General features: G+C 37.4%; 1 protein-coding gene across 4 annotated transcripts in view; it reads left to right on the top strand.

Annotated features, from left to right (window-relative positions):
* The window catches only part of RhoGAP15B (RhoGAP_ARAP and RA_ARAPs domain-containing protein RhoGAP15B), a 339597-nt gene that overhangs the window by 52331 nt on the left and 259633 nt on the right, over nt 1–27633 (top strand). For all 4 annotated transcript variants that reach the window (XM_090405966.1, XM_090405963.1, XM_090405964.1 and 1 more), the window contains exons 4-5: nt 14254–14315; nt 26812–26885. In XM_090405966.1, the coding sequence (XP_090262092.1) occupies nt 14254–14315; nt 26812–26885 (136 nt within the window). The remainder of the gene's footprint in view (nt 1–14253; nt 14316–26811; nt 26886–27633) is intronic.

Here is a 27633-nt window from a genome sequence, read left to right as displayed (position 1 = left end):
GGAATGTAAATAACTTTCAGAACTCATTATGATAGATATGTTGCTGGTTGAGGGGGGGCCCTCCCAAGATGAGAGTCGCCTCTGTGGAGGTTACTGAAATAATAATAATAATAATTAGTTTGCAATAGGTCATGCAGGGAGATTTAGTGATAATTTTTATGCAGAAAACCATAACAGCCTTTATCACCAAGAGAAAGTGTTTTTTGTAAGGCAGTATTTGGGAATCAAATTGGTGGAATTTTTTGACACTTTAGAAAAAAGCAATTGACACAATGAAAAAGGAAAAGTTGGTCCTTATTGAGGATCTAAATAGCAGAGTAGGAAATGATTGTGAGACATACAAAAATATTTTGGGAAAATTTGGAGAAAAGAGCAAAGCTAATAATAATGGCAAATATCTGTTGGATTTCTGCTCAGGACATGGACTGGTTATTACTAACACCATGTTCCAACATAAAAATGTGCACAAATTCACATGGAGAGAAGAGGCAAGGAATAAGAAAAGTCTCATTGACTATGTTATTGTTGATAGTGATGTTTTCTCCCTGGTGCAGGACACCAGAGTGTACAGAGGATTTGAAATTGGAAGTGATCACTATTTAGTCTTGAGCAGGATAAAATTGAATTTCATATTGAAAAGAATAACATGTAAGAAAGTTTTAAAGCGAATAAAAGTTGAGCAGCTCTCAGATGTGAACTGTAGACTAAAATACACAAAGATTATTGAAAAGAAAATGAAAGAGTTTGAGAACAGGAATCAAACCCTGGAGATTCAGTGGCAAACTCTGAAGAAAACATTGATTGATTCTGCCAGAGAGGCATGTGGTGAGGTTGTGTGCAAGGATAAAAAAATCAGAACTCCCTGGTGGACACAGGAAGTTAAAGAGGCAGTGAAGGAAAAGAAGAAAGCATATCAAAAGTTCCTGGCAAATAAGTCAGCTTTTACTCTTACAGAATACAGAGACAAATGTAAGAAAGCTAAACAGTGTGTAAAACTAGCTAAACAAAAGTCATGGGAGGACTTTGGTAAGAATATAGAAAATAAATATCAAGATGGTGGCAAAATATTCTGGAGGTTGTTGAAGAAGCTTAGGAATGGAGGAAAGAGTGCTGCTGTAAAAGGAGTTAGAGATGATAAAGGTGACATGAAAACAGGAGAAAAAGATATCCTTGAAGTATGGAGTAATTACTTTGAAAAGCTGCCAAATGAAACAAGCAGTGATGACAGCAAAGTGATAAAAAACACTGCCCAGGCATGCAGTCAGGAATACATATCCATACTTGAAGTAGAAAAAGCCATCAAAGGCTTGAAATGTGGAAAGGCAGCAGGAGTAGATGATATTCGACCAGAAATGCTGAAGTATGGTGGTATAAAAGTCTTACGGTGGCTGCACTGCATAGTTTAGAAAGCGTGGACAGAGGGACAAATTCCTGATGATTGGAGTAGAGCTCTCATAGTACCCATATATAAAAAGGGAAATAAAACTGAATGTGAGAATTACAGAGGTATTTCCCTACTGAGTGTTCCTGGCAAGATCTATGCAAGTATACTTGAGAAACGGTTGAGAAGAATTGTGGAAGAAAAGCTTGGTGAAGAACAAGCTAGATTCAGGCCAAATAGAGGCTGTCAGGATCAGATCTTCACTTTACGACAAATAGTCGAGAAAGCATGGGAATATAACAAAGATCTGTATTTAAGTTTTGTCGATTTGGAAAAGGCATATGACAAGGTGCCAAGAGAGAAGCTATTCAATACACTGCAGTTATATGGTGTCAATGGGGCATTATATCAAGCAATACTTAGTCTTTATTTGAGTTGTAAGTCAGCAGTTAGAATTGAAGGAAGTACAGGAAGATGGTTTAATGTTAAATCTGGTGTGAGACAAGGATGTACATTATCCCCACTGTTATTCGTTATCTATATGGATCACATTATAAAGGAAAGTGGTATTAAACCTGATATCAAAATTGGAGATGTTAATGTCAGCTCTTTGCTTTATGCGGATGATGTTATACTTCTAAATGAATCCGCTACAAGTCTGCAAGATTCTCTGACTAAATTTAATTGCTGTTGTAATAGATATGGTATGGAGGTCAGCAATAAAAAGACAAAGACAATGAAAATAGGCAGAATCATTGAAAATGTCAACTGTGTTGTGAATGGAGAACCTGTGGAACAAGTAAAACATTTCAGCTACTTAGGCACAATTTTTACTGAAGATGTTAAATTAAATATAGAAATCGACAACAGAATCAGCAAAGCTGGTATGGTGGGAAGTCAACTGAATAAATTCATATGGAATAAGAGAGAAATTAGTCGGAACACTGAATTAGCTGTATACAAGACAGTGTTCAAACTACTTTTAACTAATGGATCTGAGAGCTGGGTCAGAAGTAAAACACTTGACCAAAGACTAGAGACAGTAGATATGAGAGTCCTGAGAAAGATTAGAGGCCTGAACAGATGGCATCAATGTCAATATCATATTAAAAATGAGGATATTAGGAAAGAACTTGACATTGTCAGCATCCAGGAATGCATTAGCAGAGCTAATCTCAGGTGGTATGGTCACTTAAATAGAATGAGAGAGGAAAGATTATCAAAACAAGTGTTCTCTGCCAGGTTGGCAGGAAAACGACCCAGAGGAAGACCAAGATATAGGTGGATTGATACGGTACAAAGTGCCTTAGACGATAGAAATATAAGATCTGATAATGTTGGAGTTCTTGACAAATAACAGACTGATTTGGAGGAAAATTGTAGATAGGAAGTTAGTAATGATGTAATTTTTTCATGTAGTACTATCATATCCTGTACACCCCTTGAGGGTACATGGCAGGAATTTGATGATGATGATGAAGATTATTGAAATCAGCAGCTAAGAAATTGGTCCTTTGCGTGTTTAAGCTGTCCATGATCTTATTAAATCAGAATAAACGTGGATACTATGATGAGTAACTATCTCTATAACTATTTAAAGTATCCTGAACCTCCAGTTCATTTGCTCCTTAAAAGAACACTTGAAAATTAATAGCAAGTGTTTAGGTTTATTGAGCATCCTACTTACCCTACTTTTTTGGCTACAATTTATGTATGAAGACATATGATGTGATTTTAAAATTAATTGGCCATATGGAAGCATCTTATCAAAATTAAAAATTAGGAAATGGTGAAAGATCTATCTTCAAAATATGAAATCGTTTTCTTGAATATAGTAAATTCTTCTTCTCTTCCTAATATATAGACATAGTCTAACAAAACTAACTTGTGCTTTAACTTGAAAATTATTAACCAGGCAATAAAAGATGAGTATATAAGCAAATTTAAATTAATATTTTATTAATATTTTTTCTTGGGAAGAATATCTTGCAAGATGATGAGGCCATGAATTATTAAATGTACAAGTGATCATACTATTGGCAAAAAAGGATAGAAATATTTTTTCAAGTTAAGGATTGTAACTTTTTCAAATTGTGGAACGTGGTTTTGGTTTATTGCATTAACTGTAATCTCATTTGTTGTGGCTTTAAATATGGCCATAATGCAAATGAAAACAGATGTGAATGAATTTGTGGAGTAGTTGTTTCTAATCATGGTTGTCCTCGGAAGTGCGAAAGGAAAATAGATAACATTGCTCCCTATATATATGACATTGGCAGGTATGAAGAATTCTGATTGATTGTGAGATTTGAGTTGAATTTAATATGCTTGTGCTGCCGGATTTGTGAAATTATATAGGGGTCGAAATAGTCGAAACGGACCGCACCCCGTCAATCCCCTTCCCCCCTATATAAATAATCAACCCTTTCACCTTTTCCCCACCCTACGTAATTTAATATATATGTTTATATATATATTACGGGGGAAAAAACCCGGGTTTTTCTAATTTAATTCTCCCAAATTGCCTACCCCCCCCCCCCTCCACACACTCAATAGTTTTCGGACATCGCATAAAGAAGAAAAGCCGCAACACCCAGAAAAAGGTATGTGTAAATTTCTCTTCCTTATGCTACATATACGTTTTGGTAAACTTACATCTACAATGCCCTAAGAATCCGTGAGTAAATAGCCAATGACATTTAAACAGGGGCACTCCTAAATTGAAGCAGGCAAAATAGCCGTAATTATAATACATTATTCAATATTCTTTTGCAAGAGCTACTGAAACGTTTAACAACAGAACTTGTTGACCGTACTGGATCCATCATACAAATTAATAATAAAAAAATAATGCAAAAAATTGACAACAAAAATCATGCTAGTACTAGTACAGTAACAGACAAGAAAGCACGTGATTTCGCATTGGCGACCAATTCGTACATCCTTCATTTCTTTTTTCCCCTTCAGAATGAATCGACTATTCTTGGCAAAATGCCAAGGAGAGATCTACAAACGGTGGGCGAACTATAACTAACATGAAATTCCAGATCCTACTCCATTAATTTCACCTATTACTAACACTTTTATGAAAGTTAGCATATTTAACTCAGCAATCTCACACACACCCACACAATGAAATAAGTCCTAAAAAGGCCTAAATTTCTCAGTTCCACTAATAAATATTCCTCGTAAAGATTTCATAGTGGCACAAGCTAAATTAGAGACATCCAAATAAAGAAATTTTGTTTAGTAAGATTAATAATAAAGTAATTATTAAACCTAATCTCCTCCATGCTTATTAATTGCCATTATATCTTTGACCATGACATGATAGTTGCAAAGGTGGATAAAGGTGATGTTGTGGTACTCATTAATAAATCTGAAATCTGATTATAGAAACAAAACTCATATCAAATTATTAAACAGATAAAAACCAAGAAGAAATGGATAAATTTGTCATGAAAAAAATTATTCCCTGAACTAAATGCCCTCCTAACATCTTTGGCCAAATTAAAATCCATAAAGAAGGTTGTCCATCATTGCTTACAAAAAAAAATACTGTGACATCCTAGGTCCGCGCGGTTAGCCTAGTGGCTATGCGCTTCGCAACCATATGCCTGGGGAAGGAGTGTCCTAGGTTCGATTCCTGTCGGTGACGTGAGGAGCTGAAGGATCTTCCTCAGCCATAGCCAAGTTAGCCAGTCTTGGGCGTGGACAGCAGGGTTTTTTCCTCAGTTTATTCTGGGGTTTTTCATTCCGCAAAGCAGGCAAACTGGCCTTGAGAACTTAACACTACAGGCCATAGGATATACCGGGGCATAGGGCTGACCACCTTATCCTGTAAACGGATTGAGGTCCGATGATCAATGGACCTTCGACACCGCAAGGTAAAAGAGGGTATAAAGATGAGATGAGATGTGACATCCTATTTGTCTAAATTCATGTAAGCACAGATGATCTGTTCAGATGAATAAAAGCTCCTACTTTATCTTTCAATAATGTTTTAATTTCTTTTGACACAGCGTCTCTTTACACAAATGTTGATATCTGCAAAACACCCAACTTTATCCACTATCAAATAACCTTCCTTTAAATTCACATTAAAAAAAAAAAAAGCAGCTATCTCTCTCTCTGACAGTCTTTCCTTGATATATTTGATTATCTCTGCCAATTTTTTTTAATTCAAAAATGATTTCTTTATATAAGCTTTTGGACTCCATTGGGCAAGAACATCTTATTGCCCATCCTTTACCTTGTAATTTATTATGTGGTTGATAACTAGACCATGTCTGTGTATAGATGAAGAAAAGAGTGATTAGCTTTACTAACTTTGTGTAACAGTTTCATTTATTTATTTATTTAGTGTATGGGGGAAATTATTGAGCAAAACTATATACAGACATACAGTTCACTTAATCAGTTGATGGTATTGTCTAGGAGTAAATGCAAATTCCTGAGGTGTATGGGGTAGTGATATGATGTATAGCGTGCACAGATGCAAAAGCGTGACAGAAATTTCCTGCAAATGTAGTAAGTGGGCATAGTAGCCTTGTCCAGTCCTAAATCTGTTTAGCTGACTCCAAGTTTGAATCTGTAATTAGGTACTTGTTTGCAGTTCTTCCAGTCTTCTCCACCAGTCCTGCAACCATCTTGTAATTCCACAAGCCATATGAGAGATCTGGAGGCAAGGTAGCATGTTGGAGGTGAAGAAATATCTGGATGAATAGGAAGATACATATTGTTTCTGCTTTCTTTATTTTCTTGATATCGTCTTCTCTTCTAAAGCATTGAGGAGTGATGTGGGAAAGAACAGGTAACCATGGGAGAGGAGTAGATTGTAAAGTACTAGAAATGGTTCTCATTATGTTAAGTTGTGTGTTTACAAGAGCCATGTGGTGACTTTTGTCACCAGTTTGGAGCCAAAAGTCACCACATGGCTCTTGTAGACACACCACTTAACATAATGCACAACTTGGGGTTGCAATTCCTAAACTCTTAGAATAGCAGCCCTGTCTCTTCCCTGGTACAGAGTACTAAGAGTTTAGGAATTGCAACCCCAAGTTGTGTCTGTCAGCTTGTTTATGTTGTTCCTGGCAGATCTCTTTAGCTTAGTTTTTTCTAAATATTTTCAGTAAGTTGGACTACAGTCAAGTGTGACACCAGGATAACAGTGGTTACTTTCATGGATTAGAGTCCTGTTGCAGAAGTTTAGTTTTCTGTGAACATTGTGGTTATTTAGGTGGAAAAAAAGAAACAGTAGTTTTGCTGGGATTAGGAGATAGTCTCCAGTTTTCAAAGTAATTTTGTAGTGAGCCCAGATCTTTGCTCAATGTTTCCTCAAAGCATTGAAAGGTACAGTCTTGGGTAATGATAGCTATGTCATCAGCATAGATAAACTTCGACTAGCTGTTGGAAGGATGTCACTTGTGTAAAGCTGGGGCAAGGACAAATCCTTGGCAATCCATCCTGCAAGATAAATGCTCTGCTTTTTTTTTTTGTGAATTCAGATGAACCTTTATTTTCCTATTGCAGATTATATCATTTTTTGACATCTTTGTTTGCCAACCATCCACTGATCCAAGTCGAGAGCATTTGTTCTAGTAATTTTAGTCTTTTGGCAGTTGATTATTTTTGCTACTTTATACAGTAAGCCTTTCTTCCATACACTGTCATAAGGTGTCGTGTTAGGTCTATGAAGGCAGTACCCATGTTTAAACCCTTTTGGTATCCAGCTTCTATATGGATTGTGAGAGCTAAGACCTGATCACAGCAGCTTCTGCCAGGTCTAAACCCAGCCTGTTCATTGGGTAAGATGGCTTCTATTTTTGGAGAAATTCTAGAGTGGATAATCTTTAAAAGTTTGTAATAAGTCAACCGAGGACAGTAGTTATTAGGGTCATCAGTTGACTTATTGGGTTTTGGCAGGGCTATTATCTTTGATTCATGCTGAAGTTTTGAGAGCCATTCATCATTTGTGGAAAAATAATTAGATAGCCAGGATTTTGCTCTTGGGCCAAGGTGAGTAAGAAAGTTCAGAAGGATGTCATCAATGCCAGGAGCTTTAGCTGTTTTAGTTAGTTTGAGTGCTGCATCAATTTCATCTATACCTACTGAGTTGGGGTTTGCTGTAGATGTAGAAAATAATAAGAAAACTTTTTTTTATAAAGAGTAGCTCTCTTTTCTAGTGACTGAGAATTTGGGTTTAGCTTTTTGTGCTAAGATTTTTGCAGTACTGTTAGGGTTTGCTTTTTCTTTAATTCTGTTTGGAGTGCTGGTGCCTTGCAGTCAACGAAGGAGTGGCCAAGCCTTGCATTTTGATCTAGTAAAGTTGAATTTATGCCAGCGAGTTTTTCTAGGACCTTAAGAGGGCAAAAGAGGTATCTGGATGGTTCTGTTGCTTATGCTCTGTCAAAAGAATACTATTTTCAATTGACCAGCATGGTGTGTAAAGTTTTCTGAATCCTCTTGGAATGTGTTTCTTGCCAGATGCTATGGGAGGTTTAGTGAATATTTCATAGTTATCAACTATGGGTGGAATTATAAATTTCATAATTTTATTAGTAGATTTGTTTCGTGTTTCACTTGCTGTCTTGCTCATGTTTCATTATAGAATGTGAACAAGGCACTTCTGACTTTCTTAATGCTAACTAGATCAGGAAGGTACATTATCATGAAAATATACAGCAAACCAACCAATATAGGTAATTAATTATACTATCTCATCTATCACATTAAAAAAAAAATCATTATACTAATGCAATTTATACATACATTCAAATTTACCACGTATTCAGCTTCTAATGATTTAAACGAAGAAATAATCTAAAATCATTATACTTGCAGCAACTAATTGATTATTCTAACACTAACTGAAGTAACAATTGTTAACACCCAAAATAAAAATAAAATCTTATAAAAGTACTTATGTTCCCATATATATGCATATACAGAGAAAAAATTATTTTATTATTACCCGATACATCCAGGGAGTCAAGGACTCATTGAGGGAGGCCACACATCACCAAAACCATCTGTCAAACCTTCCCATGTATTCATTCGCACTAGATGCACTCGCTACTCCTAAAGGCAAAGTATTCCACTCACTCACTGCTTTGTAAGAGAAAATCCTAGTTCTTGTCCATCTTTACTGCAAAGAAACTTAACTTCAGTTGATGCCCCTCCAACTTTCCATATAATGAAAAATTTTATCAGATGATATCCTATAACACCCATTCAAGAATTTATAGACCTCTATCATATCACCACTCCTTCTTCTGTTAATCAGAGTCTGTAATCCGCATATTGATAATCTAAATCCCATAATCTGGATATAATATTTGTAACTCTTCTTTGTATCCTTTCCACAGCTTCTTTATTCCCTTTGGAACTTGGGAAACCAAATCTGTGCACAATAAATCCAGGTGCAGTTTTATCAAGGCCTTATAAAGAGGCAAGATGACTTCCTTATTCTTACATGTTAAGGTTCCTTCAACATTGCAATTATCCTATGAATTGTATTTGAAACTTGCTATATGACCTTTGAACTTCAGTTTCTGTCCACCATTACAGCAAGATCTTTAGCATCATCAGTTTCTTGTAGCATAACCATGCTAATATAACATGCTGCTTGAAATCTCATTGCACCAAAGTGCGTAACTTTACACTTACTAACATTAAACTGATTGCCATTTTCATTTGTCCAATTTGCACCCTATTCAAATAATTTTATAAGTGGGTTATATCAGTAGCATCCGATTACCCTGCCTATCTTTGCATCATGGCAAACAATTGCACATCTCCTGTTAGACCCTTCGTAATGTCATTAATGTATAGATTGAACAACAACAATGACCCAAGGACTGAACCCTGAGGTACATCACCAGTCACCTTAAATCTGGCAGATTCACACTCACCGTATTCCACTTTTTTGATATCTATTTGTCAACCATCTGCTGATCCAATTCAAGAATTTATATTCTAATCCCATATTCTCCAGTTTATCTAACAGCCTTTCATGTGCTATTTTGTCAAATGCCTTAGCAAAATCCAACATTATCATGGTGTATCCATTCCATTTTTTAACTTGGCCATATATAAAATATGAGTAAATTGCTAATGCACGACTTTCTTTAGTAAACCCATGCTCTTCCTTGCAGAGTATACCTTGTTTGTCTACCCATTTCTGTATGTGAATTCTTACCAACTTCTCTAAAATCTTCACTACTACACCAGAGATGCTGATAGGTTGGTAATTAGGCGCATCAGTTTTCAGTAGCCAGATGCATCATACATTCTTTCCATTTCTGTGGTATCATTCTTGAGCTGAGACTCAAGTTATATAAACATGTAAAAGGCCTAGCCAATTTGGTTGAACATTTCTTTAGCGAACGTGTTGATATTCCATCTGCCCCATTGACAAATTCTTATCCAGATTATGCAACAGCTCTTCAAGCTCATTTTCATGCACCTCTAACTCTTCATCCAGTGTAGCAGTAGCACTGTGCACCATGTTACATTCACCTGGTTGATATATCTTAGCAAAGTGAGCACTCATTGAACAATCTCATTGACTTCTGACACTAAAGCACCATCTTCATTCAGTAAAGTTATTCTTCCACATTCATTATTTCTTTTGTTTGTGCCATAATAATAAAATTCTTTTGGATTGCCTTTAGCTTGCATAGCCAATTTCTTTTCATACTCCAATTTAATTTTCCACACAATACTCGTTACTTTTCTTGCCTGTGCTTTATATATTTCATAACTCCTCTTATTCTCATGATATTCTTGTCACATCATCTTCTTCTTGTTGATCTCTTGCTTAATTAGGTTGTGCATCCATTTCACTCCCAACCTGTTTGTTCTTCAAACACTTGGGATACATTCAGATACCGCCTCATTTAAGCACTTTTTCAAAGATTCCTATGCATTGCTGACATTTTTTCCATTCAGTAACTGATACCATGGGACCAAAGATAGTATTCTAATAAGTTGATCATAATTTCCAGCTTTGTAATTCAACATGCAACCTGCTGTAATGGGAACATTCATATAATTAGATGCTTCCCAAGAAAGCACAGTATAATCACTGTCACCAACTTGTGGTAAAATAATCATATTCTTAACAGAGACAGACCCCCTTCTGACACTATGGATAAATCTAACACTCTTTGACCTCGAGTTCCTTCTTTCGCATGCTGCTTGAGAAAGTTGTCTCGCAACAATTCAATACATTTCTCTTCTACCCAATCAATATTTGGATAATTAAAGTTACCCATAATGATCACTCGTTTATTGCCAATAAGGCTAAATTGGCAATGCATTTCTTCATCCCCTGCAACTGAGCTGCCAGGTCTGTAACAACACCCCACCATATATTTCATTCTGTTAGCCTCCACTTCATACCAGATATCAAACTACTGCTATATGGGACATTGTTACCATCATTTGTTTTCTTAAGTTTCTATCCTAACTAGACTTGAATCGTCTGATATCATTAGTAGAACTTCCCCTCCTCTCCTATCTCTTCTGTCATTCCTAAAAATAGTATATGCATTACAATCGATCCCAGTTGCCATATATGATTATGATATAGTTTCACTATTGCCAACAATCTTAGGCCACACCGTATTCAATAAAGCAATGAACTCGACCCCTTTGTTTCTGATACTCTTGGCATTTGTGTATAGACATAACAAATTACCATCCAGCCAATTCTTATAATTAGATATGCAGTCTATTTGGTCTTGTTGCAGAACTTTCTCTTTTCCCTCCTTAGATATACTCAAAAAGGTCCAAAGCATATATTTCCATCCCTTCTCCAGATATATAACCATGTTCAAAGCCATTCATATCTTTATCATGCACCTTTATTTGCATACCATAGCTGAACTTTCACACACATTTTTGTGGCATGGGGTGTCGTCATCTTCATAGTAACATGGGTCCGTTCCATAAAAACTCCACAGTGTAGGCAGCACCTGATTATCTAGAATATCAAAGTACTGAGCTGCCTTCATGGAACCATGGATAATGACCAGTGGTCCTACTCAAAACCAAAACGCACCCCACACCATTACTCCTCCACCACCAAACTTTATTGTGGGTACAACACACTGTGGTAACAAGCATGCATCAGGCTGCCTCCATACCCACACCCTGCCATCAGACTGGAAACAGATGAACCTTGATTCATCACTCCAGAGTAGCATTTTCCACTGGTCAGTTGTCTAGTTCACACGTTCTTTGAACCAGGCCAGATGAGCTGCCTTGTTCGTTATTGTGATGTTCAGCTTGTGTGCTACTGCTCTTCTGTGGAACCACAGTAAATGGGGTTCTTTTTATACAGTATTAGTGCTTAGCATGGTGTTACTGGCACTCTGAAACTCATCACGAGTGTTCTTTGCCTATTGTTGCTGTTTTTGCATGCCACCTGTTTTGACACCCTCCTGTCCCTGTCAGTCATTTTGGGTGACCATCCTGGGTGTTTTCCTGTACTAGTGATGCCAGAACATATCCATTTGTTGATCACATCACCAAATGTTGATTTTGGATATTCCAATTGAACGGCAATGCCGCATATGGACATGCCACCATTATGACAGCCCACAATTACACCACTCTCAAAGTCACTGAGTTCAGGTGGTGAACTCAGTGACTTTGTCACTGAATACAGGTGTTGCCATACCACCTGTATTCAACTGCTGCTATGAAATACTGCTTCCTACTATCTCTATACTGGTTTTTATGTTATTAACAAACCCGGAGTATTCTATCAGTTATAACAGGGGTGTCTGGACAATTATTGGTAGATAGTATAGAATAAAATGAGGAATTTTCCACATGAGGTTGAATGGTATTAAATCTTGAATGAAGAAATTTCATTGTGAAATATCTCATTCAGGATTTTATAAGCATCAAGACACTGAGAGAAATACTTGTATATAAGTAGAGATGTTAATTGCTTGAAAAATTTTTAAATAAACGCTTTTAATATTGCACTGTTCTATGTAAGATAATATTACCTGTTCTTGTAAATTTAACAGTGGAAGAAAAATTTATGAAAATTATGTTAGTTTGTAAAAGTGAGTTCAAAGTTCGCAAATGACACATTCGGATTAGTAACATGCCCCATGGCAGTCATGTACGCACGAAGTAAGTTGCGTGCAGGAGTTTCCCAGCGAGGAGAAGGACCAGAACCGCATGCAAAGGAGTAGTGCCAAGCGGAAAGGTATGACGCTGTAGGAGTGCCGCTCAAGGTACGATATAAAAAGCTTGACACTGCTAGTTTGCTCTCTCTCTCTCCTAGACTCTTACTCTCAGCACTCTTCATTTGGTTGCTTCTCTCTCAACTTTGACGCAGGTCACTCAAGGGGCCCAGCTGGAGTTATTCCCAGAGATGAATACGTGAGAGCGGTCAACAGAACGATGTCTAGACACAGTTACGCAGCCGAGTAGTGAGCCAAGTGCAGGCATTTCATCAGTAAAGCAGGAAAAATCAACACAAGCTGACCTTCATGCTAGACCATGTGGACCAACTTAAGCAGAGCTGTTCTCGTCTACATTAGAGAGGATAATTCATGATTGTGAGTTCCAGGCTGGCCCATCGAAAAGACAACTGTGAGGAAGAAGGAATGAGCTGTGGAAGGAAAGAATTGTAAGGATTGAGAGATAGATCCGACGAAGTATGAAGATCCTGGTAATGTACGAATCTTTTAGTTTCCCTTATGTGTATAAAAGAACTTTGTGTGTAACAATGTGCAAAATTATTCATTACTGGGACCTATACAAGATATGAAACTGGACTTTAAGGCTTAGTCTGATACCAGAATGTTTTATCTCTGAGAGTGAATTCTGATATAGTGTGGTGATAATTTGTATATAGTATGTTATAGTTTAGTAATGCTTGAAGTTTGATAAATTAAACATTGAGAGAAATTGTAGATCTGATTGTTAAAAATCAGTGAATTGATTCAGAATTAATATTGTCTCGTGGTAGAATTCAACTAGGAATACTGAAGTATTGTATAGTTAAGTCTGTTAACTTAGGAGAAAGATTTACTTTAGTCATATGACAAGTCTTGTAAATTTGTATTGTGATAGTTTGATGAATAAACCCTTTTTCTTTTACCTAAAAATTGCCTGATTAATGAATCCAATGCACCGCTCATTAAGTAGAACCTGAGCAGAACTAATTAATTGGGGAAGACCACTACTGCAATGAGAGTTTAAAATAAGGGATTTAGACTTGGAAACTGTTATTATATAAATTATATAACAGTGTGTCACTCTGAGAGTTCACTCCTTGATTAAGAAGCTTTTTTCTGATCTAAGGGTTCTGGATGGCGCAGCATTAACAAACAAATTTTCCAGAACCCAACGAGAAGACAGCTCCAGATTTTAAATAAAGGAATTGGCTCTATCCAGGGGCAGTTTCTTTGTTTATCAAATTCGCACACGTGAGCAATCTAAATGACGGCCACAGAATTGAGAGATAGTTTGAGTATCGATAGGACACTCTTTGGTTCCCTTTTATATGTCCTCTACCTAAATAATGCCATCTTAAGTCATAATAAATAATAAAACAAGGAAACAACATTTATAACAATGGTAATATAACAATTTTAAGCAAGAGTAGCTTATTTATAATTGGAATTAATATAGAAACTTGATACAGACTTTCAGAAGATTCAGATGTGCTCTCTGTATCCGGATATATTATTTGTATTTGCACAATTAATTTCATTTAGATGATATTTGATTTATCTTATTTATGTTGTGATAGGATATTGAAATTCAAACTCATATATAGCATTTTGTTTATTGTATTTATTGATTAATAGGTGGTAAACTGCAGGTTATTTATTTTGCAGAATTTCTTCAAAGGTGGTGTGTTTTGAAAGATGGTATTCTTAGTTATTATGCTGATAAAAAGGTAACTGTATAATCTATAATTTCTGTGCATAATTTGTAGAAATGGATATTAATTGATCATTAAACATGTTGAAGGATCCATTAAGGTGAGACTTTATCTGAAAAAAAAAAAAGAAAAGGTTATTTTAGGCTAGTTGTTTTTAAATTTTATGAATATATGTTGCTCAGTGGATCTATTATCAGGTTGCGTCATATGGCATGTTTTTTGCATCTCATTTTTGCTATTTCAGTGCCACTCTTTATTTTTAATACCTGTTTAGCCCCATGGAAATGTTTGCTTCCATAGCACTAAGCTATGGATGCAAACTTGTTAATTTACTAATGAACAAGTAAACTAGTTCAGCTATTTAGGCACAATTTTTAGTGAAGATGGCAAGTTAATCTATAAATAGACAACAGAATAAGCAAAGCTGTATGGTGGGTAGCTAGATGAGTAAATTTATATGGAATAAAATGTTAATTAGCCAAAACACCAAATTAGCAGTATACAAGACAGTTTTCAAACCAGTTTTAAGTTATGGATCTGAGAGTTGGATTAGAAATAAATCACTTGATCAAAGTCTAGAGACCACAGATGAGTTCCAAAAAAAAAAAAAAAAGCTAGGGGAGTGAATAGATGACATCAATGGCAGAAACATAGTTAGTGAGGTGGATATAGTTATTATTATTATTCTGGGAAACTCCAAGGAGTCGACAGACTCATCGAGGGAGGCCCTAACATCATGTCAAGAACAACTATTCATCATTTGTACAGTATCTATCATACTTTGCTTTGAACTCATTCACAGTCATGGCACCCACAACAGACTCTGGCAGCTTATTCCACTCATTCACCACTCTCCAAGTAAAAAACCTAGCTCTAACATCCTTGTCAACCACGCTCTTGCCCAGCTTCCATGCATGGCCCCTAGTCCTCCCACCACCAGTCATATTTTGAAAAATATCTTCTGGATCAATCTTATAAAATCCCTTCAGTAATTTGAATGTCTCAATCATATCACCCCTCCTTCGCCTGTCGTCCAATTTCTGCAACCCACAAATCTTCAACCTATTCTCATAAGGGTCATTCCACAGATCTGCTCTCATCTTGGTCACTCATCTCTGGACCCTCTCCACTTCCTCCCCATCACGAAGAAACCCTGGTGCCCATAACTGGGCACAGAAGTCCAGATGGAGTCTTATCAAGGCTCGATACAGAGGAACAACAGCTTGTTTGTCTCTGCATGTTAAAGTATTTTTCAGAAGCCAAGTGATTTCATGAGCTGTTTTAGTCACTTTTGCAATGTGCCCACTAAACTTCAACTCCATATCACCAACACTCCCAAATCCTTGGCCTCATCAATCTCCTGTAGTACGGTTCCACCAATGCGATATACTGCTGCTATTCTTTTCACCCCAAAGTGCAAAACCTTACACTTTGCCACATTAAATTGACATCCATTTTTCCTAGCCCAGTCCTCCAAACTATCCAAATGATCCTGTAAAATTTTGACATCCTGTGCACTCACAATTGCTCTACCCAACTTTGCATCATCAGCAAACAAGTGAACAATCTAACAGATAAGCTTAGGCGTTGATGGTTATTCATGACTTATTTTTCTGCAACTCCTCTACAAAAGTAGAGGAGTTGCAGAAAACTGGCAACTCCTCTACTTTTGTAAAAAATTCAATCCATTTCAAAACACTGGTTAAAAATCTAATCCTAAAAAATTCAGACATAATGGTTAGTTTCGATGTCACCTCCCTATTTACCAATGTACCACTTATAGACACTCTTGATTTAATCAAGTCTAAATTTCCCCCAGATATTTTTGAATTATTTCAATTTACCATGAATGCAGGTTACTTTACATGGGGGGGGGAGAAATTCTACAAACAGATTAATGGTACTGCTATGGGTTCCCCCCCTCTCTCCCCCGTTAGCAAATTTTTACATGGAACACTTTGAAAACAAAGTACTTACCACAGCTACATACAAGCCACAAGTGTGGTCGCGCTATGTAGATGATGTGTTTGCCATCTGGCCCCATGGACAAGACACTTTGGATGCTTTTATCACCTACCTAAACAGCCAGCACCCCAAAATTCACTTCACAGTAGAAAAAGAATCAAATAACTGTTTACCATTTCTTGACACATTAGTCACCCGCCTTTCAGATGATCACTATCTTTTTCTATTTACAGAAAGCCTACACACACACAGGAAGATACCTACATAAACAATCACATCATCATCCAGTCCAACAGTACGGCATTTTAAAAACACTTACACACAGAGCCAGAGCCATTTGTTCTAACGATACAGCTCTGACCACTGAACTCCAGTACCTGCGCCATACGTTCTTAACCAACGGCTACAATCCCTACAAAATAGATAAAATACTACATAGGCCCATTACTCTGCCCTCCCCTAATACACAAGAATACAACATGACCATTTCTATTCCCTATATCAGAGGTACATCGGAAAAGATAGCCGAAGTATTGTTGAAACATGGCCTTCGCACCACCTTCAAACCTCATGTCAAGCTGGCAACTCTGATCGCCAAAGGATAAACTTCACCCTTTAGCACACCCAGGAGTGTATGAAGTTCCATGTGACTGTGACTTGGCCTATTATGGGCAAACAGGAAGATCAGTGAACATCCGCCTGGAAGAACATGAAAGATACGTTCGCTACTATTACTATGGCAAGTCGGGACTGGCAGACCATGCTTTGGACACTCCTTCACACAGGATTAGATGGAGGAAAACGAATTTGCTATTTAGGAGTCGTTATAGATCTGAAAGATTATTTTTTGAGTCAGCAATGGCTTTGAAGAATTCTCCCAACCTTAACAAATATGGTTGCATTAATTTGCCAAAAATTTGGGAGACGGTTATCCTAAGAAAATCTCCTGGATAACTGCTGTTTTTTTTTTTTTCTCTTCGTTAGAGGGCGCCAAAAATAGGACTTTAGATCTTTTGTCTTTTGCAATTATATTGTTTCACTCACTCACTGTCGCGTTTACATGTGTGTTGTGCTCTGATGATGCTGAGTTGAAAATCGGAGAAATATTAGCGTTAATAAAACATCTTTGTTGATAAAAGTGTTTGTGGTGTTGTTAATACCGTGAAAAATAAGTCATTAATAACCATCAACGCCTAAGCTTATCTGTTAGATTGATGATTCTGCACGGAGAAGATATTGTTTACAAAGCGCGACGGTTCGGTAAGTTGAAACTGAAATTGTCCAGAAAATTGAACCGGTTAGCCTTCCTTAAACGATGCCGCGACAACGATATTATTCCATCTTTTCTGAAATTCAAAGAAAAGTTGCAATCGGCAAAGGCACATCGTATTTATCGACGGGCGAGTTTAGCGCTTCTTCGAGAACAAATCACCGCTACTCGAATAGAGCTTAGTATGCTAAACAGCTCTATCACAGCTCTACAACAAGAACTAATAAACGTGTTAAATCCTGAAATATGGACTGTCCTACAGCAGATCTCCGAAGTTGCAAGCAAAAAAAGAATTCACAAAAGTTAAAAGCAAGCACCTAAAGAAATTTGAACTACTACAACAATGCCAACATATGAAGTCACGACCGCAACTTCGACGAGACCACGTGGTCGTAAACCTATCGTCGGAAACACTCACTGAAGAAGCCAAGAACGCTCTCAGTTTAGGACATAACTTTGCCGTCGCGCCCAAACAAATTCCTAAACTCGAAATGATGATGAAAGTAGAACGGGGTATCCATGATCTTCCGCCAGCAATGGCCAATAATGTGCGACTAGACATAGCAAGTATTATAAACAAAGCTAAGCCTCCAAAAAGCAATAATGCCACATAAGCAAATAACTGCCCTAAAAAAGTTATATAATAATAAAAATATTATTATTACAAAAGCTGATAAAGGAAATGCATCAGTTATCATGAATAAAGAAGAGTATAACAGAAAAATTCAAGATCTCATATGTGACAGTTCCACGTATCAAATTATACATCGAGACCCTACGATGTCGCAAAAGAAAAAAGTCCGAAAATTTCTGAAAAAAGTGACATCATGGACCAAAGAAATCATCAGGAAAATAAAACCAATTCATGTTAAAACACCCCGTATTTATGGATTACCAAAAATCCACAAAACTAATATTCCCCTACGCCCCATAGTTGATGGCATAGATAGTCCCACATATAAACTGGCCCGGCATTTAGCTAAGTCGATTGCCCCTCTTACTGGCAACTCCTCTACTTTTGTAAAAAATTCAATCCATTTCAAAACACTGGTTAAAAATCTAATCCTAAAAAATTCAGACATAATGGTTAGTTTCGATGTCACCTCCCTATTTACCAATGTACCACTTATAGACACTCTTGATTTAATCAAGTCTAAATTTCCCCCAGATATTTTTGAATTATTTCAATTTACCATGAATGCAGGTTACTTTACATGGGGGGGGGGAATTCTACAAACAGATTAATGGTACTGCTATGGGTTCCCCCCTCTCTCCCCCGTTAGCAAATTTTTACATGGAACACTTTGAAAACAAAGTACTTACCGCAGCTACATACAAGCGACAAGTGTGGTCGCGCTATGTAGATGATGTGTTTGCCATCTGGCCCCATGGACAAGACACTTTGGATGCTTTTATCACCTACCTAAACAGCCAGCACCCCAAAATTCACTTCACAGTAGAAAAAGAATCAAATAACTGTTTACCATTTCTTGACACATTAGTCACCCGCCTTTCAGATGGATCACTATCTTTTTCTATTTACAGAAAGCCTACACACACACAGGAAGATACCTACATAAACAATCACATCATCATCCAGTCCAACAGTACAGCATTTTAAAAACACTTACACACAGAGCCAGAGCCATTTGTTCTAACGATACAGCTCTGACCACTGAACTCCAGTACCTGCGCCATACGTTCTTAGCCAACGGCTACAATCCCTACAAAATAGATAAAATACTACATAGGCCCATTACTCTGCCCTCCCCTAATACACAAGAATACAACATGACCATTTCTATTCCCTATATCAGAGGTACATCGGAAAAGATAGCCAAAGTATTGTTGAAACATGGCCTTCGCACCACCTTCAAACCTCATGTCAAGCTGGCAACTCTGATCCGCTCGCCAAAGGATAAACTTCACCCTTTAGCACACCCAGGAGTGTATGAAGTTCCATGTGACTGTGACTTGGCCTATTATGGGCAAACAGGAAGATCAGTGAACATCTGCATGGAAGAACATGAAAGATACATTCGCTACTATTACTATGGCAAGTCGGGACTGGCAGACCACGCTTTGGACACTCCTTCACACAGGATTAGATGGAGGAAAACGAATTTGCTATTTAGGAGTCGTTATAGATCTGAAAGATTATTTTTTGAGTCAGCAATGGCTTTGAAGAATTCTCCCAACCTTAACAAATATGGTTGCATTAATTTGCCAGAAATTTGGGAGACGGTTATCCTAAGAAAAACTCCTGGATAACTGCTTTTTTTTTTTTTTTTTTTTTTTTTTTTTCCCCCGTTAGAGGCGCCAAAAATAGGACTTTAGATCTTTTGTCTTTTGCAATTATATTGTTTCACTCACTCACTGTCGCGTTTACATGTGTGTTGTGCTCTGATGATGCTGAGTTGAAAATCGGAGAAATATTAGCATTAATAAAACATCTTTATTGATAAAAGTGTTTGTGGTGTTGTTAATACCGTGAAAAATAAGTCATTAAACAAGTGAACACTTCCTCTCAAATCCTTTCCAATATCATTGATGAACAAATTGAAAAGCAGTGATCCAAGAACAGAGCCCTGCGGCACTCCACTAGTCACAAGATGTCTTTTAGCCTCCACTCCTGAATAAACCACTCTCTGGTATCTCTCCTTCAACCACCCGCCTATCCATCTCACCAACCCTGTATCTATCCCCATCAGCTCCAGTTTACTGATTAGGGTTCCATGCAGTATCCTATCAAAGGCCTTGGCAAGGTCCAGTAGTATCACTGTAAACCCATTACCCCTATCCAGTTCAGCCATCACTGTGTTATTAAACGTGAGCAAGTTACTGAGGCATGATCTGCCCTTCACAAAACCATGTTGTCCCCCATACAATATCCCATTTTCATCTATCCAATCCTGTATTCTTTTCTTGACTAATTTCTCTAAGACCTTGACAATGATTCCTGATATGCTAATCGGTCGGTAATTTACAACAGCAGTCTTGGTACCACCTTTATGCAGTGGAACTATTTTCCCCTCTTTCCACCCTCTCGGGACTAACCCAGACCCAAGACTCGAATTAAACAAAATGGTCAAGGGTACTGACAATTCTTTAGCTGCTTCTCGTACCACACGAGCTGGTATACCATCCAATCCCACAGATGTATTGACATTGAGGTTATGCAATAGACTACTCACTTCCACTTCATTCACCACAATTCCCGTATAATCTACTGGTTTATTCATTTCCTCAATGTCACCACCTGGATGATATATTCTTGCAAAGTGCTCACTCAGTAACTCAACTATCTCAACTGATTCAGTTATCTCCCTGCCATCGGCATTCTTTAAAATCATTCTGCCATGTACATTTTTCCTTTTACTTGCTACATATCTAAAAAACTGTTTAGGATTCTCTTTAGCCTGCATGGCCAATGTTCTTTCATAATCCTTTTTTGCTTTTCTTACCACACTCGTCACCCTTTTGGCCTGCGCTTTATACCGTTCATGAGCCTGCCGGTCACCTTTCTCCTTAAATACCCTCCATAGTGTTTCTTTTTTTGCAGCTCAAGCTTAATGGTGTTATTCATCCATTTAACCCCTACTTGATTTATTATTCGGACTCTAGGTATACAGTCTGCCATTGCTTCATGCAAGCACTTCTTAACTACCTCCCATGCACTATCAACTTCTAGTCCTTGCAGTTGTGCATGCCATGGCACTGAACCAATCAAACTCCTAAGCTTGTCATACTTTCCAGCCTGATAATTCCACATGTACCCTGTCTTAATTGAAAATTCTACACCTTTAGCCACCTCCCAAGTCAAGATCCTATGATCACTCTCACCAATTGGTGGCAATGTGGTCATATTTGTTACAGCCAAATCCTCAGATGTAATTACTAGGTCAAGCACTCTCTGACCCCTAGTATTTTCCATTACATACTGTCGCAGATAGTTATCCCTTAATAACCGCATAAAATCCAATTCCTTCCCCCCGTGTGTCCTCTCCTCACTCCAATCAATGCGACCATAGTTGAAATCTCCCATAATAATCACCCTCCTTCCACTCATTTCTTCTATTTGCTTGTGCATACTGTCACCACCATCTTTTCCATCACCTGGTCTATAGCAGAACCCAATTGTATATTTAGTTCTGCTAGCCACAATCTCACACCAAATGGCCTCAAATGTGCTCTTTTCTCTATCCTGCAATTCAACTTCTATTCTCCTTGGCTGTAGCTCATCAGCTATCATCAACAATACTCCTCCCCCATTTTATTCTCTCTGTCATTCCTGAACACACTATACCCATCACATTCAATCCCACTAGCTATATCATCTACAGTCAGCCATGTTTCACTAATACCAATAACCTGTGGTCTGGAAGTGCCAACCATGGCCAAAAACTCTTCCTTCTTGTTCCTAATACTCCTAGTATTAGTGTACATGAATTTAAGACCCCAATTAGCCCCAACCCTACCTTGATGCCTTATATTAACTATCCCACTCTGATTTGTTGTCCTTATTTGCTCTGGCATATTATATTCATTCTTACATTCAACTGCCTCCCTAAGGACTGTATATCTCCCCCCCCCCCTTAATAAATCTAGTTTCCCTGAATTTGCACATCCACTACATTCAGCAACACTGTCTCAAGTCTTCTTATACCGTAACCATTCAAATGCAAGCCATCCATCTTATATAGATCCTTTCGCCCATCAAACTCACTCCACACGTCCACAAATTCCACACCACTCCTCATACATAACGCACGCATAAAGTCATTCGCAATTATGGCCCTCCTTTTAAACATTTCACTGTCATACCGTGGCAAAAGACTAATCATTCTAACTCTCTCACTCTTTTCTTTTGCTACCTCAAACAATTCATTCAGGTCTTCTATCATTTCCATTTTATCTCCTTTCAAATCATTCGTACCTGCCACAACAATCATTTCTTTCACCCTTTCCTTTTGCTCTCTAATAGACTCAGTTACATCCTTTATGGTCGCACCAGGTTGGTACGATTTTGTCAAATCCTCTACTAACACGCCTCTTAATAGCGAATCTCCATACAGCACTCTGTCCTTCATTTTGTTCATGTTCACATTCATACGTCTATTTTTCCTGTCATACCTTTTATTATTGGTTGTTTCGTTCAGTCGCCTTTTGTTCATGCACTCTAGCTGCTGTTTTGCCCTTTCTATCACACCATTCAACAACGCGATCTCACTCAATGCATCTATTTCATCTTTTTTATTCTCTGAGAAACCATTAATACTATCATTCACACTTTCTACATTCACACTCTCACAATTCTCACGTACAACCTTGCCGTTTCTTGTCATATCCCTATTTTCTTCATTCTGAAGTTTGACAAAAATATCACACTCACGATCCAAAATACACTTCAATTCCTCATTCTCCCTACATTTTCTACACACATTCAATCCTTTATTATCATCTATGCGCACTCCGACCACACTCCGCAAAGCGTACATTTCACAGCTAGTACACTGACTCATTTCTTTTATACTACCGTTCTTTGATAAAGATGGTGAACCATCATTACTGGCCGCCATTTTCCTTCGTACAGGTGCCATACTTATTTGCAACGTGTTTTATCAAATTATAAGTTATAACACACAAACAGACGCACTAAAATACGCAAGGCAAACAAAACTACGCAATATTAAGTAATTTTATCAACGATAACTGAAAATAATACTTATCTTATCAGGAGCTTGCACGAACACTACACACTACAATATAACCTCGAACCAATCCCCCTATGATGAATACAAGGCTATAAGCTAGGAAAATAATTAGTATTGTAAGGAGAGAAAAATTAGAATATGAGAAGAAGCTAGCCTGCAATCCAAGGAGTTTTTTCACTATGCGGCGAGTAGGAGAAAAAATGATTGTGGATGGAGATGGGATTCGGGTGACCAGTACAGATGACATAGTGGAACTATTTAATAATCACTTTATTAGAGTGTTTCATCTTAGTACACCAGACTTTTTTCCTAGAATGATTAGGATTGGTGAAGTGTCAGAAGTGAATGAAGAGGATATATTCCAAATACTGAGTATTCTAAATGCCAGTAAGGCATGGAGGAACCATATAAAATTTCATCGTATATTTTAAGGGAATGTACTGTTGAACTGACTGTACCTTTAGCTGGTTAATGAAAGTCTTGCAATGGGGTAGGTTCCTGGAGAGTGGAAGAAGGGTAATGAAAGAGTGCCATTGCATAAAGGTGCTGGTTGGTAATGGTAGAATGGGGGAGGTATCAAACTATAGGCCTATTTGTATTTCTTATGTCTTTAAGATTTTGGAGAAACTGGTGTGAACTCGTATACAGAATTCAGGATTAGGGCAATATTATTTATTCAGGCTATCATGGATTTATTAAAGATTGCTTTTGTTTTAGTAATCTAGTTACCTTTTTACAATACAGTAACAAGAGCAGTGGATGAGAGTTAAGGTATACACTTCTTTTTTACTTTTGCAAAACCATTTGACGGGGTGCTGCATGATAAGTCCAGTTTTCAAGTTGCAACCTATGGGTTTAGTTATCAGGTTAGTGGATTGGATTGTTAACTGGCTTTTTGATAGATATCAGAATGCTGTATATAGGGGATCAGTGTCAGGGAGTAGGAAGGTTACAAGTGGAGTTCCATAGGGTTCAGTACTGGCACCTTTATTGTTTAGGTTTTATGTCAGTGATATTATTGCAACACTAGGGGGAAATATTTGGTTGTTTGCAGATGGGAGGGTTGTTAGTAATACTGCTAATGTTTTGGCTCTGCTGGAGGATTTGAATGAGCTAAAAAGGTGAACAAATAAACAAGTTTCAGTTTAAAGCAACTAATGTAAGAATTTGAAATGCACTAGTTTTGTTCTTATTTTAAAGAATATATCAGGGTATAGAAAACTGTATAAGAAGCTGGTATATTTGTATCCTTTTTAATTGCACATAAATGACTGAAGTAAATATTTTCAGTTTACATGCCTTAGGTTAGTAGTGCTTGTAGCCATTAATATGTAGGAAGAGATTTGTAGTACATATGCTGTTCAAAAGCCATTCCTATGAAGTCAGCATGAAGAACTGCATCCCATACATTTTGTCATGCTCGCAGTTGTCCTCAGCAGTTCTGAGGTATTTGATTAAGTCGAGCACATTGATCTGCCCAGTAACTACTATCCTATGGTCTGCCTTCAGTTCTTTGGAACTGGGTCACCAGCTTCTTCTCGCTGCATGTCATAGTAGAGGATTTTCTCTCCTGAGATTTCCCCACCAATGCAGAAGTATCCCAGGACTGTGTATTATCATCTAGTATTCCTCCTGTACAAAATGACCTTCTTTTGTTGACTTCAAATCCTATCCATAGTTGTACTGATGACAGCATGCTCCACTGTTCCCTCTCCTCTAAATGTTATTGTGTCCAATTAGAAGCTTCAAGATCCTCTATAACAAGTGTTTTAAACTGATCCACCTCAGTATTCTTCAGTATGATGAGATAATCTTGTGAACATCAGTGTTGCTAAAACACAATCTTGTATCACTTCATGCAAGAAAGATTTCATGTCACTTCCTTATTTTCAGTAACACTAAGATAAAGCATGATCAGATTTCTCCTCTTGGACTGACCTGCATCTCTAGCCTTTCTTGGAACAAGCACATCTGAGTCACAGCATTTTTAGCTACAGATTGTAGATCCATGTAGGTCCGAAACTTGTAGCTCCATGTTTTACACCAAATGCATGGAATTTGCATATCACACTACTCAGCAGGTGCCAAGAGGGTTTAAAAATATGAACATGAAACTTTTCCCTTCATTCTGGTTGTTAATACCATCCACAGTAATGCCCCTAACTTTGCTCATGAGGTTGTATTACATAAACAGTTGCAGTGCTGTTGATGCACTTCACAAATGTTGACGAGGTCCACTATCTCCATGTACTCTGATGAATGATTAGTCATTTTGAAGAAAAAGGAATTGTTGGGAGTTAGACCTGGCAGAGATTGCTAACCAATCAGTTCACAAGCGAACTGATTATCAAGATAGATGTGCCTTACACAACTGTCTGGAAAATTCTATGGAAGATTCTTCATTTCTACCCATTCAAGATAACCCTGTCACAGAAGTTGTGCCTGCATGGCCATGGATGATTTTGTGGGGAGATGAGGTTCACTTTCACCTGAATGGAGCTGTGAACATCCACAATTCTCGGGTATGGACTATGGAGAACCTGCATGCAATCCCACAAATTCCTTTGCATTCACCCAAAGTTACTGTTTGATGTGGATTTAGAGCTTTGTTTATCATTGGACCATTCTTCAAGGACATTTGTCAGTCAGGTCCTATGACCTGCTCAGTTACTGCTGACAAGTATTTCGGTATAATAAACAATTTTGTTGTGCCGCTGCACCTGTGCATGGATTCATTCATTTTCATGCAAGATAGGACTCCTCCACACATCAGTTCAATCTGTACAGGATGTTCTTTGAGAACATTTTGCAGAAGCCAGAGTGATCAACTGTGCCTTTTTCACTCCATGGCTGCCTCTTTCACCAGATCTGACTACCTATAACTTCTGACTCTGGAGATTTCTCAAAGACCGGGTTTATTGTGATCATCCTAATAAATCGGCAGCGCTGAAAGATCACATAATGCAGCATGTGTACATCATCAGTCCCAACCAGTTTCATTCTGCCATTGAACACACTTTGCAAAGGATGCAGTTCGCGGCATACCAGGAAGGGCAGTACATTGAACAGTACAACCCATGAATTCATAATGGAACTGAATAAAGATGTGTTATTTATGCTTGTTACTTTTCTCCTTCTTACATACACACAAAAATTATTACATCTACATTCAGTACATCGTACAGTGATCCTGGTAGTGAATTTTGGAAGTACTTTTTCTCAGATTATTGCGCTTGCATGATGCACAGTATATTCCTACAAAGTTTCGCAGTATTTGGATCACTGGGTGGTCTTAAACAGGGATACTTCAGTTTTGATTGTGTGTGTGTGTGTGTGTGTGTGTGTGTGTGTGTGTGTGTGTGTGTGTGTGTGTGTGTGTGTGAATAAACAGTCTTTCAAAGACTGAGCAGGGAATGTATTGCTTTTAATCTGTTTTGAGGAGATGTATTGTTTGTGTTCAGGATATGTATTGTTTTGATATCCCCCCCCCCCTCCGTTGTTTCATCATATTTCTTATATAATCATTTATTATGGTTGAATCTTTAAACCGTTTTCTTTTCAGTCCAGTTTCACAAAAGGGATGTTGAAATCTCAGGACATGCTGGGTATATCAGTCTACAATTGTGAAAAACCTAGGTAATGATGTTCTCTTGAATTTTTGATTTTATTATTGTATATTGTATGAAAATAATCATAATAATCATTGTTTAGAAAAGTATTTTGAAAAATTTATAAAGTATTTTTTCTGAAATTATTGAGCTTATAAACATATATCTTCCAAAAAAAACTTGATTTTAAAGAAATTCATTTTAAAAACAGAAAAAAAAAAATTTACTGATACAGTTTGTTGTTGTGTCATCCAGCTTTCGACTTTTGGTGATCCTGTGAACAAAGACTCTCCATCCCACTTGGCCTCTTGTCCTTTCTTTCAGTAATTGTAAGTTCTTTTATGTTTTCCATCCAACTCTTTTGTAGTCTTTCTCTTCTCATTCCCTCAGTTTTCCCCAACTGCCTTTTCCAATGATTCATCAGCTCGCATAATATGGCCAAAGTATCTCAACTTCTGTTTAGCGATCATGACTTCCAAGGATCATTCTATGTTTATATTCTCTAAAACCTTCTTATTGGTTATTCTTGCAGTCCAGGAGATTCTTAACAGTCTCCTCCACACCCATAAGTCAAATGAATCAATTCACTTTCTGTCTTTCTCCTTAATAATCCAGCTTTCATATCCATACATCACTACTGGAAATACCATTGCTTTGACAATTCTAACTTTTTTAACTTTATTCACACCTGTATCTTTCATAATTTTTGTCAGGTTTAACATTGCTTCTTTTCCCATGACTATCCTTCTTTTAATTTCATCATCACATCTACCATC

The sequence above is a fragment of the Typopeltis vanoorti genome, chromosome 16 (assembly GCF_054136105.1).
Source record: "Typopeltis vanoorti isolate ZY-2024b chromosome 16, IOZ_Tvanoo_1.0, whole genome shotgun sequence".
Classification (NCBI taxonomy): domain Eukaryota; kingdom Metazoa; phylum Arthropoda; class Arachnida; order Uropygi; family Thelyphonidae; genus Typopeltis; species Typopeltis vanoorti.
This window is presented reverse-complemented; position numbering and strand designations above follow the sequence as displayed.